Source organism: Megalops cyprinoides, chromosome 5 (genome assembly GCF_013368585.1).
Source record: "Megalops cyprinoides isolate fMegCyp1 chromosome 5, fMegCyp1.pri, whole genome shotgun sequence".
In the NCBI taxonomy this organism is placed as follows: Eukaryota; Metazoa; Chordata; class Actinopteri; order Elopiformes; family Megalopidae; genus Megalops; species Megalops cyprinoides.
In genome coordinates, this window is record NC_050587.1 from 29,908,665 (window position 1) to 29,930,058 (window position 21,394).

At 41.1% G+C, this 21,394-nt stretch overlaps 2 protein-coding genes across 2 annotated transcripts; one reads left to right on the forward strand and one right to left on the reverse strand.

Moving 5' to 3' along the window:
• The first annotated feature begins 4,135 nt into the window (after positions 1–4,135).
• On the forward strand, positions 4,136–11,582 carry pla2g3 (phospholipase A2 group III). Its single transcript, XM_036529952.1, has 8 exons — positions 4,136–4,200; positions 5,697–6,115; positions 6,556–6,688; positions 7,822–7,956; positions 8,953–9,482; positions 10,073–10,202; positions 10,773–10,892; positions 11,363–11,582. Exons 1-8 carry the CDS (start codon positions 4,136–4,138, stop codon positions 11,580–11,582), a joined length of 1,752 nt encoding a protein of 583 aa, XP_036385845.1.
• Positions 11,583–16,351: 4,769 nt separating this feature from the next.
• On the reverse strand, positions 16,352–17,350 carry LOC118778426 (hydroxycarboxylic acid receptor 2-like). Its single transcript, XM_036529953.1, has one exon. It carries the CDS (start codon positions 17,348–17,350, stop codon positions 16,352–16,354), a length of 999 nt encoding a protein of 332 aa, XP_036385846.1.
• Between the last annotated feature and the right edge of the window lie 4,044 nt (positions 17,351–21,394).

A 21,394-nucleotide genomic window follows, 5' to 3' on the forward strand; every position in this document is an offset into this window, starting at 1 on the left:
CCACCCCAATGCTGGTCACTCCATCCCCATACCATCACTTTCATGTGATCAAATTCATCAGTTTCATATTACCTCAGGTAAAACTCAAATCCCCCCTCCCCAATCCCTGCCCCTGAGAGGGTCTACACGGAGGGAACAGTGTCTCTTGGGGGTCGCCCCTTAGTCAATACTGAACCCCTCTGTCCCGTAGGTTTTGGGTGTATGGTTTGAATCCTTTAAAGAATACCTTGTAAAATACGTTTGTGAAGATTGACATAGCAGTACATGGAGCGATTTTTTCAGTAGTTTTGCCTGTAAATCATAACATCAAATACAAAGCGTACCCCAGCCCATCTGTAATCACCACCAAAATCACAAACTTGAAAATGCACTGGCTTGGACAAAGATGCCTTCTGAAGTCAACTCAGCAATATTTTCTAGCACTCATTTTAACAGACTTACAACCATGGCCTTTAATGAATCATCATGATCCACTGGCTGTAACATTTAAAATGTCCTAAATGCCTAATTATATAGCATATCACCCAAGTATGCAAGTCAGAACAACAAAGAACCCACACAAAAAAAGATACTACAATAGAAAATCCAAAATGTATAATATATTTAAAACATATGCACATGCATATGCATATGTACTATAGTCATATATAACCACTTTCATATATGTACTTTCATATATATATATTAGGCAAAAATTACCTATTTATATGAAATATGTCTGAATAACATTTATGTATGACATATATAACATAATATATTTTGTTCAGTCTATGTTTAAAAAAAATTATGTGCCAGTGTCAATAAAAATTTGAAACATTTCTGAGTGGCTCAGCTAGTTAAGGCACTTGTTCCAATCGCTGGGTAAGTCCTGCAGTTGAACTGAGTTATTCGCCAGCTGAGAGTCCATAGCAGCAAAACGCAATTGGCTTTGATCTGCAAGGATGTAGTGGGGTTTTTTTTGACCGGGGTCCCTTCATCTCACCACCCTGGCACATCATCTGTGTGTGTTTTAAATATTTTACATTTTGGATTTTCTATATAATAGAGTAGTATTTAAATGACCATTGCTACCATATTGCCAAATTGAGAGTGACTGCTAATCAGAAATGTTGTACAAGCATATTATCATGTCTTGCAGTATCTTACCATATATTACATGCATACTTTTTAGAAACAAACTCTCTGTTTGATAATGTTGCAGTAATAATCATTATGAAGAGGAAGCTGGTGTGCACATATGCTCTAGCACAGGTATGTGTATGTATATACAGGTTTGGAAAACAGATTAGAAGAATGTGTCATGGTGGCTAAAACTGATAGACTTTAATGGCTGGGAGTCCACCTGCAGCTTAATTGTATTAACAATTGTAGTAGCAAAATGGCTACTCAGCCCTGGTCCTGGAGGACTGCATTGGTTTTTGTTACCAGCCAGGCAAACAGCCACCATATTCAACTAATCCTTTTCTTAACTGAACCAAATTTGGAGAGTGTTAACGGTTTTAAAAATGGCCCTTAGGAAATCAGATTTGAACAGACTTATTTTAATATACTACATCTTAAATACAATTAGTGTCTTTAGTCCTGGCTTTGTCATGATGGGAATGTAAATAATTTTGCGAGGCAGTTGTGGATTTATTTCTAAATAAATGTCCGCCCTTGATTCACTATATCAATGGTGTCAGCTGCTGGTCCTGGAGATGTGTGGTGTTGAGGGTTTCAGAAATGCCTTTCATCTGGCATATTATTGACATCCAGGTGGAAATAAATGATACTGTTGTCCAGTGACTGGCTCCAAATTGGTAAATAAGGCCTGAGTTAGAGCAAAAGGCCAGAAACCCATGCTATACCAAACAGCATCCTGTCCCAGGGGATAGCAGCCTGGTACGAAAGACTGTTATGGTTCAGACATTATTATTGATGTGAAGACTTTGGACAAAATGAAACTTTTACCAGCCACAATGTGTGAAAGTGTTGCTTTGTAGCTTTTGTGTTTCTCTGTACCAAAAAAGTTTCACTTTTTTACTGTAAGTTCCATGTTCTGTCTTACAAAGATAAACTTACAGCCCAGGAAATTGTGATAAATCCCATTTAGATCGCATTTAGAGTTTGTGTCTTGGTCACTAGTGTAGAAGGTTACACACACACACACACACACACATATATATACATACATTTGAACATGGGAAATTATACTATCGCTATATTATTAATGACTTGTTAGTTCTTACATTGTTCTAATTTTCCCACCCTGTGGGAAAAGACATGTCAAAATCTTCTCACATGGTTGCATACAGATTTCAAAAGCGCCCTACTGACCTGACTTGTTATCTCAAGTAATTACTGAGCTTTTACACTGCACTGATTCTATCAGCCTGCCATTGACAGTGCCTGTACATAGATGTGCGCCTCAACTCGCATGACGCATGTTTGTGGCCTGTATGGTGCAGGGAGCAGTCATACAGTATGCTGTTGGCTCCCACCAAAACAAGGCTTGCCGTCTCCAGCGCCGGGCCTGTTGCTCCATTATCAAAGCTTTGGCACGTGACTATAGGCAACTACTGCAAATCAAGGAAAGCGCACATTGTACGACGGAATAACCTCAGGCTTCATTATTGCAACTTAAGAGTTAGATAAAACCCTATGCATGAGGCGTTGTTGTGGCTGATGGTGTCTCTTTCATTCTTGTATTTTATTCTACTTTGTAATAGAGAGCACTTGGCTTTTTCTGTACCCTGTGTTTTCTTTTTTTAAGCATACAGGTTTGTTTTCTCTTTCCTGCACCCCAGGCACTTTTGACCTTTGCAGATGTGTGCACCGTGTTGTTTGGTTCGGACTGGTTTTGATCCCAGCAAAGCACAGCGTTGTGGGGGGGTCAGACACTTCAAACGTCATTTGGTTTCCACATCCTCAAAAGTTTCATATCAATTTATGATGTCATTTAGAAGGAGTGGTGTTTTTTACGTAAGATGTAATGGTGTGGGCCACTCTCCAAAACTGGTTAGGTGTGGCTGCTCCATACTCTCAGTATAAAAAATATACAAAAATAGATGTAAGACAGTATACTGCAAATTTGGCTATTGTGAAAACATTAAGTATAAATGCCACTTTGGCTGCACTCCAGAAATTGTATCAGATTACAGGAATATCACAGAAGGCCAATCAGGTGAACTTTGTTTTGGGAAAAGATCCATTTAGGACTGAAGCTAATTTTCCCGTCTCTTAGAGAATCAGTGTATCGTTTCATGGTGATGTGTTGTCTCTTCTTCATTTTCACCCCCTATTTATGGAATGAAACATTGCGTTTATTTATTTGTAAATACGTAGTGCATGCGCTGGGCAAGGGGAAAAATACCTGTATGATTTCAATATAATTTGCATGTAAAGATTTTACATGGAATTTAGTTCACATTGACAAATTAAAGGCAATTGCAAATGGTCTCAGGCCTGTGAAACTTAATTTTCAGTGTCTGCTTGCTCTTTCTGTGTATTTGATTAATTTATTAAAGATACATGCACAGTTCATTACAGAGACATACACGTCAGCTAACCAATGTGGAAGCAATACCCCTGTCATGCCATACATGGCAGCAAGCAATGCAATGTATACCTTTTCTTCAAACATAATGATAGCATGGTGATACATGGCAGGCAACCTACACAGTACTAGTTAGGTGTCTGTTTAACTTTATTTAATTTACTAATTTAAATTACAGAAATGCATTATTGATACAGTGGTGACAGCCGAAGGATAAAGACAAATTCCAATATTAAATCACATACAAATATTAGTACTGTTAAAACATCATGGCCATGTTGTGAAAGCTGTCTATATGCATATGAATTAAAATAACATCATACATGTTTAATTTTGCATGTATTGAACAATCTTAAAATAATGAAAAATGTAAAGCTTCGCTATGCAGGTGGTTTAAAAATCATGAAATCTAAGCACAGTCCAAGGTTCTTAATTTTCTTTTTGTTATCATCGCCTTCGAGTTTTCTAATGATAACAAACGACAATATTTTATGATTTTATAAAGGGCCCTGGCCATAAGGCTTCAGGTTAATTCCTCCTGGAAACAACCAATGAAACTGCAGAACAGCTGCCCTCGCGTACCCATTGTACAGTCGTGACATGGCAGAAAACTTTGTGCGAATCAGGCGAGGTGCGCATCAGCCCCTCAGGCGGACACGCAGCAGGTAGCGACGTGGACTTTGCCTTTGTTGGTAAGCAAACATGAAATTTTACTTCGTATAGGGCAGAAGTTCGTGAACCTCAGTGGCTGTGTGAGAACACTGTAGCCATCCACATTTCTAAATTCCAACAGATGCAATGGACTATACGCGGGCTATTTAGGAAGCATTTAGGAAGCATAGAAACGTCCTTTAAAAAATCGCTTTCCATGAACCCATACAGTGTATTATGATGATAATCTGTAACAGGCAACACCATGTGACTAATAGCACTGCCAGTAATAAAATAGTTGCCTAATTGTACAGTTTTGGAAGGTAGTTTGCCTACCTTTGAACAAACTCATTAGCAAGTAATCTTTACCGGAAACTAGTGTATTGAACCAGCGAGCAGTAATGGTCAAGTTCAATATCCCAATAATGATCGTATGAGTCATACCTATTGGAATTTGAGACTGTCTTGTTGTCAAATTACGCAGGGACACCTCATGTTAGATCGCGGTGAAAGATAATGCCTACAAGTGACGTTTAATGCCAAATCATTTAATGATACCTCAGTCTGAAATAACGAGCGAAGGCATTTCCATTTTTAACTGCAACACAACTTTATTACACCCATTATCTTTTCTCTTCTGCAACGTTTTATAACTTAACACAACTTTGTTTTGAATAGCGCCTTTAATGTTTTGTTGTGTAAATTATATCCTCCTCCCTCATTGTGGTCTTTCGTTAGCAAAGCTGAACACGAGGGTGTGTGTGTGTGTGTGTGTGTGTGTTTGTGTGTACGGTCTTCTCCAATAGGATTTTAAGAATCGCGCTCGGCTTTTTAGGCGACACATCGCCTCATACTGAAGGCGTGGCGCACCCACAGCCAACCTTCACCGCGAGCAGGTGTCCAGCCTCCTGTACGCTTTCCCTGAAATATATCTGACACTGACCTTGTCCAACGCCTCCGGGGAAATCCCAGTTTTTGTCCACTTAAAAGCTGACTCTTACTTTGCGTTACCTCCAGACACCGGCAGGTTGTCAGCTGTTGCATTATTGCCTCTGTTGCTGTTGGGCTGGGTCACCTATGCCAGTTGTATACAGAGTATTTGCAGCAGCTAAGATACTTAAAGGTTGTTTTGATTCACTGTAGTAAACAGTAAACAGTACAGAACTCATTTAAGGGCGCTCTGTTCACGTTAAATACGTTAGCGCATGTATATTTTGGGGGTATTTGATCCGAGGTTTGTTTAATGCATTGTAGTTTCATCTGGGGATTTTCTCAAGACAAGTTGTCGATCGTTTAGCTAAGGAGATCTACAAACAACCTCCTTCATTTAGTGGACAGTTTCGTATAAATTCGGTACCAGTAAAGAGATGCAAAATAGTAGATATCTGCACTTTGTCATACTACTGGTGTTGTACGGTTTTACATCTGCGGATGATGCGACGGCGGGTCAAAACAGTGCCAATTTCTGCTACTGGACAATTAACACCACTCAAGGTCACTCTCATTACAGCTTCCTCAGACTATCAGAAAAGACACAGCCAACGTTTCTTCAACTGTATCACACTGTCTGGACAGAGAAAGGACAGCTTGTGGACTGCACAGTGAGTGATGAATCGACTGTTACTGAGAGCTATTTGACTCGTTGCCGGGACGAGGGAGCCAGGAATTTCTTCAACGTTCCAGACAAGCGCTTTAACGTCGGCGTGCTCTTTGCACCGGGTAGCTCATGTGCATCTTCTTTCGTCATGGGAGCCGAAGCATCTAAACGCCAAAAGAGAGACCTGCAGGTTCATGACCAAACCGCGAGCGAACATCACAGCTTCCAGGATAGTTCGAGAGTGAAGCTTCAGCGCAAGAAGCGCGCATGGATAGTTCCCGGGACAGTCTGGTGTGGCTCTGGAAACAAAGCAACTCACTACGATGACTTAGGTGAGGAACACACTATTTAAATTTCTTTTGAAAACTATACCTATGTATGGATGTATGTAGTAAGGCTTGTTAAATTCGAATGTAACGTCGTCCACAGGGCAACCAGCCAGGAAGCTAAATTTTGAGTCAATGAAGCCTAATAATGTAGCATCAGTGTTTTATGGTTGTGTTCGTCCTAACATCGCCCGTTTAACTCAAAGGACAGGAAAGGGGGTTGCTATAGCTATAGTTAAGTCACATTTATAAACCAATGCATGCGTAACACCAGATAGAACTTATAGAACTTAACTGCTTAAACAGTTATAACGGTGTTCATATTAACTGTCTGTTTTGCTGGGTGTGACATTACCCCAAGTCCATCAGAAAGCATTACTGTGTATCATAACTTAGATGCACCCCCAGTCTCCCTTCCTCCTGATAAGGTTCCCTGTTCCCTGCAGGTGTGTTTATGCAGACGGATAGGTGCTGCCGGGAGCATGACCACTGCGAAGAAACCATCTCCGCCTTTAGGTCCGGCTATGGCATCTTCAACCGCAACTTCTTCACTGTCTCACACTGCGACTGCGATCATAGGTGAGTGTGGCCCATTGGCCCCAAAATATCATTGCAAACCATTGTTCTATATTCAGGGAATTCTGTGGCGTTACTGTGGCACTGTAATTGGTTCTTTCTCTCTGTTCTGATGAACATACATGCATATACATAGAGAGGTATCTAGAAGCAGCCGTGCATCCATGGAGTAACTTCTGGCCTTGGTGTGCATCATTTCACGCTGGACATTGTCTGGTGTGTATTTGTGTGCAGTGTACAATTTTCAATTCATAAAGGGAGGTGGCACACCGCCTATACCATGCTGTGCAGTTGGCTGCAAAATTATGCACAGTGAATTGCCAAACCCTTTGCAATGTGAAATATAGCTGGGGGATTTAGATTTCAGGACTGTGTGAGCTGAAAATAGAGTTGTAGGCTATGAGGGGATCCTGCTGTAGACATGAGACTGGTAAACTAGGTTATCCATTGCCTATAACAGGTTTTTATGGTCTGTAAGTATTGGAATACTGAGTACCTTTCAGGAAATGGTCAGCTTTTCACATGATCTCTGTCACCCCATATGGTATGGTACTAGACTGTACTGTTGTATAGGTATGCCCATGGTTTTATTGAGCTGGAATAGCTTGATCTCTATGATTATCTTTACCGGTCCCATTGATGATTTGGCAGCAATAAACCCAGCATCTGTAAACTGTATATCACGTTAATTAACTGCGCGTGAGGCAGTCTGTTTGCCCATATATTGCCCATATGTCTCAACTTTATGGTGGCATCAAAGGCAGGCATGCTCACCTGATAAAGTGTGGGTTGTAAAGCAAAAAAAAAATACAACAAACTCTTTCATCAAGAGAGAAAGAATGGGCAGATTTCATTTTCCTGCTGAAAGTTTATTGTTCCCCCCACCCCAACAGATATGGATTAGACTTGACAGGAAGCACACGTGCTGGAGATGTGTGCGCTGGCAGCCTGTCTGTATCTGCTGAGAGAACATGCGCAATTCCTCATGTCTGAAAGCTTTGCTAAGTCAGCGATAACAAATTGGGTGCCCCTGTTTGCCTGACGCCATGATTAGAGCCAAAGAAGGCCACGGGTCAGCTTGTGAATGGGCCGTGCGGGAAGGAATCTGAATACCGTCCTTTCCTCTCCTCCCTCAGGTTCCGCAAGTGTCTCCTGGGAGCCAATGACACCATCGCCAACCTGGTGGGCTACAGCTACTTCAACATCCTGAAGACCCCTTGCTTCATCTTCGACCAGAAAATGCAGTGCACCCAGACCAACTGGTGGGGCATGTGAGTGTGATGGGTATTTATTGGGGTGCAGCATCCTGATTCCAGGGGAACAATAGCTGGCAAGTCACAGGCAAGTCCTTCAGGAGGCTGCCTGAAGGAGCCTAGGCTTTCATGTGTATGTTAGTAGCAATCCATTAAAGGAACAGCACATGATAAAAAAATAACCACTGAAAACAGGTGGGCACATGTAAGACATCACTGAAAGACATATATGCAGGCTAAATGTAAATGCATTGTGGAAAATATTGCCATTTATGCAAAATTACTATGTGCATGTGCACTACACAATAAAACTAATCCTAAAGATCACACCTCTGCAAACATCATGCATTCATCTGCAGGAAAGACAAACTGTGTAAACCATAACAGATACTGTTAATTTTGCCACAATACTCTTTTTTTGCCTGCTTGATGGACAGCTCGACAGACTATCTCTGGTAATGGCACTCCACCTCTTTCTCTTTACATGGGCATCTCTAGCTTCACCTTTCAAACAGATGCCCTGTTACTGAAAGCAGCCAACATAGGGGCTCACCAATGCTCAGAAATTTTCCTCACTGAGCCGGCAGTGCATGAATGCAGTGCGACGCAAAATAGTTTTGACCTTAAGAGAAAAGAGAAGCATTGATTTCATGGTTTAAGCTTGAACTACAGGCTATTAATGTTACAAAATCAATGACTCATTTCACAAATAGAAAAATGCTTGTGCTAAACATGAATAAATGGGTTCTCCTAGTTTCAGGCAGCAACCTTGTAATATGAACGTAGCCATCCCTTATTAAGTGTCAAATAGAATTCAGATTGATTTGCTTTGGCAAAAAGAAGCTGTAGTATCTGAGTATATCACAAGATGCCTCTGTCAGAGCAAGTGCAGACTGTCCCGGAAAGGAGACGTTCTTCTCTCTGGGCATTCACAAGCTGGCCCTGACACTAAAACCTCATATTTTTGTGTAGGCTTCAGCTACATCACATACTAACTCCTCTTCTCTCCCACAGATGCACATTGTCCCAGATGACTCAATTTGCCATAATGCAGGATCCTACTGTGTACAACTCCTCTCACTCAGCAACAGAAGATGAGGAGTCAGGCGTTACCTCTGTCCCATCAGCCACTGCTGGACACTCGAATGTCACCTCAGCCTCCGCAGCCCCTACGGTACGGCCTGTCCAGAACGTCACGTCTTCCACAAGAAAAGACAGCAAGCCACCAAGCCGAAGACCCAAACCCGGGAGGCGATGTCGCCCCAGGGGCCCAGTTCGAGGGGAGACCTTCAGGTTCGGAAAGGTGCGGGGGCCGAGGAGGAGAGTATGTGTGGAGCAGCCAACTGCTTCTACACAGAGACCATCCACTGCACCAGTGTTACAGCTCACTACTGTCAGCACAGCAGGAAGAGAGGACACTACTTCCCTTCCTACACAGATGGGTCACCCTGGCTCAGAGAATGCACTGCCCACCATCCAGCCCAGGATCCAGGACATGGTCCCAGACAACCACCTTGTACCCATGGAGGATTCCAGACAAAGAGGTGTGTGGGAGGACGTGGGGAGGATATGCTTGCCTAATTCCTGTTATTTAGCCATTTAGATAAAACTAACAGTGCAGATCAAAAAATATCACTGTTCTCTTGTTCTCCAAACTGTAAACAATCTTAAAATTGACCTTTTCCACTAAACTTTCTGTTGGAATTGCATGCTGCAAGTAGATCAGTTCTTTTAGTCAATGCAATGAAACCAGAGATGTCAGCGGCCTGCAAAGGAGAGTGGTTTTGCATAGTGTAGATGCCCACAAGGCATGCAGGGACAATAAATATGTACGAACTGTTTGAAGAATTTATAAGCAGAACAATAGCTGTAACAGTTGCTAGGACACTTGTCTGCAGCAGCATTACCTGTGCTCAAATGCATCCTTGTCCTGGAACTATTTTTCTAGAAATGAATAAAATATGAATAGCTGAAGTGTAAGTGATCCGAGGGTGTCCAAAGTTATGTTTATGTTATGCACTCCTTCGTGGCAGATTATACCGTGCTTCTACAGTGCTGTCATTACAAACCGCTGTGGTTACAGACAGGTGTGCAGCCTGTAATGTAATCCTCTGTTGGTTTTCTTGTGTTTTAGACAAACTGCAGCCCTGTGACTGTTACAAACACTTGGATGAGTGCAGGCTCAAGATTCTTCCTCAGGAGGAGAGATTTGGCTTGCGCAACCTGGAGCACAAAACCCTGTACCACTGTAATTGTACACAAAGGTGAGACAACGATTATACCTGTACGCTCACTGTAACACTGTACCTATCCACGTGGGGGAGACTGCACTAATGTGCCTGTAAACACAAGTGAGAGTGTATCAGTGTACCTGTATGCACAGGTGAGTCTGTCCCACCATAACTGTAAACAACAAGGAAAAATGCCCTTCATGCTCTTCATTATTATTATTATTATTATTATTATTATTATTATTATTATATGTATTTCACATAGGTGATATGGTATCACTGTAACTGAGCATATAGGTAACACTCTTTGCTATGCAAACAGATAAGGCTGTATCTCTGTACACTCCTATGTACACACAGATGAGACCACCGCTGTGCAAACAGATTAGACTGCACCACTGTTTATTCAGAAACACGCAGCTGATAACGTGCCCCCTTCAATTGCACAAACAAGTGAGACAGAAACACGTCCGAGACCCGACACAGCTGAGGCGGAGGCCTTATCTCGGCAGCTTGTGAGCATGATCTGACTTCTAGCTCCCCCTTGTGAGAGCACGTGAGATAACGGACGCACTCACAGGACATGTGCTCGTGTCTCTGCAGAATGGCCCAGCAGCTTAGTCAGCTCAAGGAGCCAGATGGTGTGCAGTCTCTGCTGGTGGACTTTGTATCCCTGTCTTGCTTCAAAATTCCGAACCCTGATGAGTGCACTGGGAGAACAAGGTCAGTGGATCCACATTGAAAAGGGCATTGTGAGAAATGGCCACCAAAATCTGCAGTTGTGAACTAGCTTTAAATTGCACCAGATGCACATTATACAGTTTTGTAGCAAAACAATGACTGTGTTTGTCAGTGCAGCTGTTTGTTAGTTAGGTGGCAGTGTAGCATAGCGGTAAGGAGAGGGCTTGTATTTGAAAAGTTGCTGGTTCAATTCCCCACTGGGGCACTGCTGCTGTACCCTGGGGCAAGGTACTTAATCCAGAATTGCCTCAGTAAATATCCAGTTGTATAAATGGATAACGTGTAAATAAAACTGTAACCCATGTAAGTCACTCTGGATAAGAGTGTCTGCTAACTGCCAATAATGTAATGTTATGTTGTATATCGCTAGCAGGAAGCATATATGTCATTTACTACACCGCCATGTGTCTCAGCAGTGATATTTATAAGGAGATGTTCTTCCTGTCCCACAGATGCTCTGCCATCCTCTCTGAAGCTTCCCAACTCCGTCTTGCCCTGACAAGGACGGGCGACACGGGGGCAGGGAAACAGCTGGAGGGACCAAATCCCAAAGTCAAGAGGCACAACACAAAGAGATCCAAAAGAAAGCACGTTCCAGTCAGGCTCTACAAAAGATGCCTGAGGATAATGGATTCCAAGGCAGCAAAATTGGACAAGACTAGCATGTCTTGAGCACTGGTACATCAGCCCTTTGTTTCTCTGCAAATGAGTCGTGACTGTTTTCTTGACTCAGAAATGAAGATTATGTTTGCTAATGGGAACCTTTGCAGATATTTGCAAATGTGTGTCATACTGAGACATGTGACATGTCAGAGTTTTATATTAAACATGCATAAAAACTTAAACATTGCATTGACGCAAAATAATTCACCAGACCATGTATTTAAGGTCTGCATTATGGGTATAATACATATTTGCTTAATGTAAGTTTGTGGAAAGAGGTACATAAGCACATGCATCATATTGTACCATGATACAGAGATAAAAAAGAAATTAGACCCAGAATATCAACAGTCTGTAGTCTCATGACTTCAAGTGCAAAGATACTGACAAACTAAAGTGACACATTTTAATTCAAACCTGAAGTGTCCCAACATAAGGTCCCTAGTTGTTTTGTTTTTGAAACCAGTAATAATCATAAACCATGTGTTGATAGAAAATTCAGTAACATGAATGATTTTTATTGGTTCAAATATTTGTTAATATTGTTCAATTTATTTGACTATACAAGCACTTTTGTGAATTTTTCACATATTGTAAGTAGTAATGACATTCACAATATATAATGGAAAATGGATAATGCATATTCAGATCTGACCTTGTGTGTTTTACTGTCAATTTCTAAATGGCCACTGTTTCTCACTACATAAGAAAGCAAGTACCTGCTATATCAGTCAGGTATGATTCCCTTTTATCTGTAAAGTACTTTAGTGAGCTGTTATGACTGTAAGTCACATGTCACAGAAAGTTCTGGTTGATTTGATGGGGAACAACTGTAAATATATACATTTATGTAAATACTTTGTTTTAAAGCATACCCATTTATAAAGAAACAATTTACAGAGTTAAGCTTTGTATGTAAATATGCTATTTATTATTTGTACATACTACTGTCTAAGTCTGTGAATATTGAAACATGTCAGTGATTGGCAGTGTAAATAAAAAGGTTTTAAATAACATCATACATTTAGTAAGTTATTGTAAAGTAACACTCTAATAATACAGCTTACAAATATCATATACCGACTTGCCCAAGGATCCATCTTAAATTTAGAGATGGTATTACAGTGGAGTGTTAGGGTCTGGTTATGATGTTGAAAGGATAACTGCAGAGATATTTGTCTGATCCTCACATCTGATTCTCAGGAGTGGGGGGGGGGGGGGGGGGGGGGGGGGGTAATGGAAGGACTTAGGGGACATCGGATGCCAGGAAACGAGAGACATCGATCCTTCTCCTCCCACATGCTTTGACATGTTTTCTTGGGTATAGTTCCTAAGAGGTCATTTTACATCTCTCATATCTATATAAGGCAAAGGGCAGATAAATTTCAGCTCCCCATGAAAGTAACACCACGAAATAGTGGATTTAGTACATTAGGTACACTCTTTGTATGTACAAGCTGTCAAATGAATTGCAAAGAAAAACATTTTAGTCTGGTATGTAAAAGGTGGTATTGTTGCAGTTGTTAATGAGTCGTGCAGTATGAATAATTATAATAAATGAAAAGAATACACTTAAATGAAAACATTGATGTTTATGATTGTGGGAGGCTCAATCTTTTCCTGAGAGGCTGGTGATGCATGAAGGACAATGATACAGAAATGTTTTGAAAGTCGAATGTTTTTTGGGGCATGCTAACCATTTACATTAACACCCATCAGCCTGTCTAGGAGTGGAATACAAATTTAATTTGGCACTCACTGATCATTTTTTGCATGCTGGGTTGCATGTTGGGTTGTTTACATATCACCACAAACCAGTGGTGAGCTGTTGATACATTTAAGGTCGGTGAGGTAACTAAATGCTTTGCTGGTTGCTATGGCTCTGGGAACAGAAAATAGTCCAACCATAGTTCATGCATTTGTCAATGCGCACAAAATATATTTTTTATTTTTTTTCTTGCTTTGGATAATTTGGATAGCTTTGAAAAGAAAAGGTAAAAGTATGTTGTAAAGGTACCTACCAAGTCCCGGGTGTGTGTAGGGGAGGTTCAGACGGCATACTTTACCTTGTCATTCCAGCCTCATCTCTGCTTCTCCTTTCACCTTCCCTTTTACCCTGACATGTTTGTCATGTAAGGTTTTCTGTTTTGCATTGCGAAACATTTCGGTTGTACCTGATGTCTATCCAGAATTACTGCAAAGTGAATTGCAACCTCAGCAGTGTTTTGGTCTCCATTCTTTTCTGTTTGTTTCAGATATTACCAGATTTTTCTGCTTTCTGTTCAGCAGCTGAGCAGATACAGCTGTCATGTGATCTCTGACCTCATCTGCATTTCAGACCACTTCCCCCTACCCCACCCCCTAGGTTGGGGTTGCCACATCCAAAAGATCAAAGTCTGACACACAACATCAAACTGGCTTCCTCCCAAAGCAGCTTACAGCCATTTGTTATGCTTTTATCTTGTGCAAAAAATTATCTCTCAATTCATTTTGGCTGTGGAAATATCATGACATAGGTAATATTGCCACAGCCTGCCAGATCAGCTCCAGTCCATTCCTTCCTTCTCCAGCTGCTTTCTCCCTTCCTGTAACCCAGCCAATTTGTTATTGAACTTAAGCACAGAAACATCTAAGATAGTTGGCAGGGGTTCTTGCACAGATGAAAGATGACTTTTGTGCCACAATTGATTTTTCGCTTGTAGAACTTCACATAACTTTGCAAATTGGGAATGTTTTTACAACTGGAACATCTTGAGACAAGAGGAGGTTCAAATCTTGCACTGTCTCCACTTAGTGGGTGGCACAGGTGGTTCCCAAGGGGTCACTATCTTCAGACTATTTTTCATCAGTGCAGACCTCAGCTTCCATGCAGTCAATATATTGCATTGCTATAACACACAGATGATTAACTTTCACCTGCTCTCCAACACCTTGTATCAAAGTGGCATTGCTACTGTTTGAAAACCACATTTAGTGTAAGACCAAGCCTTTTCCTCTCCAGAAACAAAACATGGCTGAAAGCAAATTTATCTCAATCCAAATCTAGGAGCTAGATTACCTGATAAACAAGAGCTTGTAAATCCCCAGAGGCTACAGTCGCCCAGAGCTCTTCCTTGGGTGCTTAGGTTAATTGCAGCCCCTCTTTCACCTTCTTAATGGTGGAGGGAGCTCCCTAATGTTTACCACACAAGGTGACCTTGTGAGACTCCTGCTTATATTCAGCCTGGAAGGGCAGCCATCATTAAAACATGTAAGTGCCAGTGGAGGCTACTTGGGCTTATTAGGTATAAAGTGCTTCTTCCTGGAAGTTTTAACTTGTGAAAGATGGACAGATCAACTTCAACATCAGTACAATTTCAACTGATTATTAAGCACAAATTGGAGAAGTTAAATTGTTTTCATGCAATAGCATATTTTGTGCTATACCTAAAATCATAGGAGAGCATATAACCAAAAATAATTCATGTAACCAGATTACTTTCATACAATTAAAATTATTTAGTGTGAAGGTTACACCACAGTATCATAAATATAATAGGAATCGCCTGATAACAAGCAATCATGCTCATCACTGGCAAAAGGTTTAGAAGCATCATCGTCATCATCATCATCTGAAACATATGTTTTCCACCTTGCTTGTCTGCAGCACTATCACTGGTTTTACCACATCAGCTAGCCCATTAATTGTGCCATGAAATGTATGAAAGCATTCGTAACTAACAAAGTCAAACAATGATTTTGAGAGCATACAACATTATGTTTCTCTCTGTCACATCTCTGACCATTAAAAAAGCTCAAAACGGAACATGGTTAACTCCCTTTATTTTTGTTTTTACAGAAGTATCTGAACAAGGATTTTCAGAGTTGATCTGAAGCTAAGCTATTCATAGTGTATCACATTTTCTCATTCTGGAAAGAAAATGAAGTGTTTGCTTATGCTTTATGCTTATGCTTTATGTTCTACTTATTTTTATGTTCTAAACTCCCTGCATTAGTTCAATTAATTCATAGTTTAAATGACCTGTAAATATATAACTAGAACATACATGACAATACATTACTACATATCAGTGCAATTCAGTGCATTTTTAGAGCAAGTAATGAACAGATAGTAAGCATTTATTAGTAATGGTTATAAAACAGCAGCTAACTGATGTCTTTTGAAACATACAGAAAGGTAAAATGTGTATTTAGTACCCAAATACAAATCCTTAGTATACTCCTAGCTGCTACTTCTCAATGTATAATAAAGCACACTATAAGTATGAGTTACTTCTGATCTCAGTTGTGTGTCACAGGCATTATTTCTTTGTCTATTCAATTTTGTTTTTTCAAAAATACACTTTATCCCGTAAAGTATGTTACCATTTAATGTCTGGAACAGGAATAAAATTAAATCTGCAAGAACTGTCACCTTTGTTGTTGCCATTCTAGAATGTTTGCTGCCACACAGGAAGGCTGTTGTCTGTCGGTTCTTGCTGAATGCCCGTGACAACCTCATGTTTTTACTGCCAATTTGCATATGAGACGTAAAGTCCATAAAAAGTCAAATACAAAGAATTGTTTCCATCATCCCATGAAAGAAAAAAAAAAGTGCCGTGCAATGTCCACTCATTCACATTTCACATCTCAGTCGATAATGAAGTGGAATATGAAGTTATAATCATGGGTGTTATTAAAAACATGCCTACCACTGATAAGGCAAATAATCTTTTTGAACAAATTTTTCCCCCCCTCACTCTTATTATGCTTCCCCATGGTATCCAGCTGACATTGCATCACCTTTCACTAGAAACAGTGGATATCATGCCCCTATTGCCAGTGTTGTCGTTAGATGATGTGTCTTCATCTGTAACCTTTCGGCCTAGGACTTTGTTGAAGACCTTCTGGAACGTTCCACTGAAAGCTGGGCTGGAGAAGTAGTAGACCAGCGGGTTGAGCACACTGTTGAAGTAGGTGAAGCAAACAGAGGTGTAGAAGGCCAGGTTGGCCTCCCGAAAGTAGACGCACTCGTTGTACCAGTACTTGAGGATCCAGACGGCAATGCGGGAGATGCTGCTGGGGAAGAAGCAGATGATGAAGACCAGGGCCACGGCCAGCACGAACTGCACCGCCCTCTTGATCTTGCCCTGGCTGTCCACCGTCTTGCTCTTCAGCTGCCACGTGATGCGCACGGTGCAGAAGGTGACGATGGCCACGGGCAGGAAGAACTGGATGACGTAGAACGTGTTGTGCCAGGTGGACAGCGGGTTGAAGCCCATGCAGATGTTGAAGCTCTCGCACTGGGTGCGGTTGTTGTTGTAGAAGAAGTGCTCCTCGAACAGCAGGTAGGCCGTCATGGCCACGATGAGGCACCACAGGCCGAAGGACACCCACAGTGCGTACCTCAGCCCCATCCGGTTGATCTTGTTCAGTGGGTGGACGATCTTCAGGTAGCGGTCCACTGCCACCGCCGTGAGAAAGAAGATGCCCGCCGCACGGTTGGCCGCCAGCAGGAAGAGCAGGATGCGGCAGAGAACGTCGCCATAGATCCAGTTCTTGCCCCGCCGGTAGTAGTCGGCCCTGAAGGGCAGGCAGAACAGCACCACGGAGTCGGCTACCGCCAGGTGTGTGAGGTAAACAGAGTTGGGCTTCCAGGTGTCCATGTAGAATATAAACATCCACAGAGCCACAAAGTTTCCCATCAGGCCGAACATGAACTCCAGGACCAAGATGGGGGGCAGGACTTGGTCCAGAATGGGGGAATCGAAGGCGCAGCAGTCGGTGGAATTAGCCATTACCAGGCCACACAGTCTCTCTCAGAGCTCCTGCACACCTTTGCTCTCGTCTGCAACAGTCAGACACCCAGGAGCTCGGATGAACTTTATTGGTTGCCCACATGCAAATGAAGCAGGGGCACTGATAAGTATTTTCACTTACACGGAAGGTGGCATCCAGGTGGTGAGTGTTAATCTCACAGGTGATAACACAGGTCTTGAGGGATGTAGATTTCATTTTGTAACACATATACAGTACAGCATACCCAGCCCTCCCCATCTAGGGAGCTAGCACGGCTTCTTGGTAGAATTAATATGCCTGTGATTCATTACACCTGGGCATACAGATTCTTCATGGTGAAAACAAGGTCAAAGAAAAAATAAATACTCTATGAAAAATGTTACATTTACAGAATGGCACTGACTTCAGACACGAGATTGTGAATTTTAGAACATTCTTTTCAAGAAAGTATCCAAATGGTCCAATGAGCAACACACCATAAAAATGATTTATTCAGAGCAAATTTTTTAAAATAAGAAAAGCCCAGAACCTGTGAAAATAAGAAAAAATCCATGGAATACTTCATGGGAAGTTCATGGGAACTTCAAATTCACAAGAAATGCATCAGCTGGGTGACTACATCTACGATTTAGAAGCTACTATTCATTCTACTAAATGTGTTGCCTAGAAATGGTATTTGAATGATAAGCTGCCGTGTAGATCATGTTTTGGTTCACTTGTTTTATTTTCATATTCAAAGCCAAAATTCTGATGGACTGAGTGCAACAGAATAATACTGCCTTGAGGATGCATTTTGTGTCTGATACAGACAGTCAAAAAACATGAACAAGAGATTGAAAGCTGAAAGTGACATTAACATAATATCAATGGTCTGTAATCTCCACTGTTGATGTCAAACACACATAGAAGCTTTAAGAAGTGCAAGTGATTGCAGACATAATTTGTAGGACAAGACACACAGTCAAGCCCCATATGCAATGGTCAGTTCACTTGAGTCTTAAACCTTGGACAAAACAATGCTGATGCAAAGACAGGAGAGGAGGAAAAAAAAAATTACGTATCCTGCACAGTAATCAATGCCTTGTGAGCCAGTGTGCACTGGTTCCCCATCTTCCAAGGGCTCATGGGATATACCCAATGGAACAGACTGGGATGGTGAGGATGCAGTCCAGTCTGAAGAGGAGCATATGTCACAGCCTGGTGCTCACCTCAGCTTTGCCATGCTCATCAAGGCACTAACTGAGTGGGGCTCACCCGTTTCTTCTTTCTCATGTGCTTAGCACAGACACCACTGTAGTAAGACCTTTATCACATCTGAAGGCAACATTTATATTGAACGGATCGGTGTCATAAAATCGGGTCCACCCATTCTTTTCTAGTAACATTTTCATTTTAATTGTCTCCTAAAGCGAATATGGGAATTAGTTCCCTCCTTCACATAGACTAATAATAACCAACAGTGCGCTAATAACCAACTCCTGCTGAATATAGTATCCAATTTAGACTCAAATTACTCTAGCTCCTGCTGAATAATGTCAGTGTATTTTACCTTACTGCCAATGAAGATGAAAAAAGTAATTTGGCTGAATTCGTACACGACAAATATTTACTGAAGGAAAGAATTTTGTGGGAGATCACATTGCATTATGTCTGGAATAGATTGTTTTTAGAATGATTAACAACTATTCTTAATAATTTGTTATTACAACACATTTGTGGATGGAAAATTACCTTGGGCCAATTGAGGAAGGCATCTGTGCTTCAGTGCTGTCCCTCAAAAAAGAATCCATCTTTCAAAGAACAAACACTATGTCAGGTAATGCAATAAAAGTACTCAGTTCCACAGCTCCTATCTGTCTGTACGTTTCTGTCCTATCACATTTGTGTAAAAGTCTACAACTGTATTTGTCAAGTTATTATCTGTGTTGCCATAGACACGTACTTACAAGAGAGCATTGTTAACTAAGCGCTGCCATAACTCAACAGCACACAGCATTCCATTCAATCAAGAACAAATATGCAGTGCTTTCCAGTTTTATTCAAATGTTTGGCAAACACATACTTATGTGATTGCATAAAATAATTCCATCACTGGCCTATTTGTATGCTCAAGAGAATAGTAGGATCACATTTATTCACATTTTAAAATATTCCTTTGAGTAAAATCCAGCAACAACAAATCTATATCAAGATCATTTGGATGTTTACTGGAAAGCTCTGGAACTATATGGTTCAAAGGGTTATTTCCCAGTGTATCAAAAGAGGTAAGGATAAAAAATACATTAGTTAATCATAAGTCATAGACTGCAGACAAAAGGCCAAGGATCCCCACAAGTTGGGAGATAGCTACAAAAGAATTCACCTTCAGATTTGAATTCCATAAAAAATTGATGATTTAAACTCAAGCAAACAGTCCACAAATGAGAGGAATTGATGCTTGGAGGAATTGTGATAAGAAAAAAAAACACTAAAAGAAGTTTCATTACCTCAATAACAAGACTGGAAAGGTCTAAGTTAGTTGTTTGAGCACAAAAATTGTTCAGTGAGTGTATTTATACAATTGTTTTTCACGTTTATCAAGAGCGTGAATGAAAGTGGAGAGCACTGTACAGGCGACCAGTATTACAGCAATACACTCAAATTTAAAATACCTTGTAATTAATATTCACATAATGTTGCCCTAAGATGGACATAAATTAAAACGAGATGATATAGATCTTAACCAAAAGCCACAGGGGCTTTCAAATAAGAAGTGAATTACAACATGTACTATGAATGAATTGAATGAAAGCTAGGAGCAATCAAAGAAAAAGCAATCTTTCAGCATCCTGTTGAGACCAAAGAGGCTGATGGTGATGTACAGCACTGTGCCCAGATCCTCCAGACCATCACTGGTCTTGTAGGACTCAGGGAGATGGTGTAAGAGAGACCACAGGGTACACAGTCTTGCAAACAAGCACAGAGGTGAATTCATTTGGAGGTGAAAAACCCAGAGGTAGTGTGTCTAATACCACTGCCAAGAATGCTTCCATTGTAGTCCATGGGCAGCAGGAAGAGGGGCAGAAGGCCTGCTGAGTGTGTGCATGAGGATGTGGCCCATTCTCATCAGGTGGTTTATGGGGCTGATCAGGGTCAACCCAAACAGGATGGTGACTTGGGCTGCCTCCCAATCTGCACCCTAGACTCTGGTTCACTAACTTTCCTAATTCATGAGAATGTTGCCTGGCACATTTAGCACCCAAGTTCTGAAGGAGGTAAGTGGAGGGGATGTGTTGTGTCCTCAACTACCCCCTACAAGTAAGTATCTGCAAAGGTCCTTTGCCAGGAGAAGGCGAAACTGATGACCCATAACTTTTTGAATTATACGCAAACACAGCTCAAAGCACTGCGGTCAGCAGTTCAAACAAGTTGGAAATCCAAAAACTGAAATATGGCCGACGTTCGTTCCTGTAAGGTCAAACAACAGTATATGTGGTGCTATTATTTTCCATCATAAGTTTAAGGTACACTGTATGATACACACTATTTCATAATCCATGTTATGCAAATAGGTCTTCTTATGTGTATGAAGTACTGCAGAGTGAGACCATTCCATCTTTCCTCCTCCCCTTCATGTAGCATTGCATAAGTGCATCCTTGCCGGGAGGGGTAGGGTATACAGAGCACATATTGGGACACATTCTACTGTTATAATTCCAGTGCCTTGCATTGCGATGGAATAAGCACAACTCATAAAATAAAATTCTAAACCATGGCTGTGTCCCCAAATAGCATTTTGGCTAAACACTTCCCCTTAAAATGACATTAAGTCCCGTTGTCAAACATGTCCCAAACTAGACAGAGCACGCATGCACACCTCACATTGCATGTGAAATAAATTTGTAATAAGCAACTTGGAGGCTTTCTGAAACTAATCTGAATCACCATTGATCTGGTTATCAAGCAGCATCTTTTTAGAGATAGAAAAACAAAAAGTTCCACACCAATTACTAGAATTTGTTGCATTAAAGCCAGACTTACAATACATGGGGGCAGAAGTATGG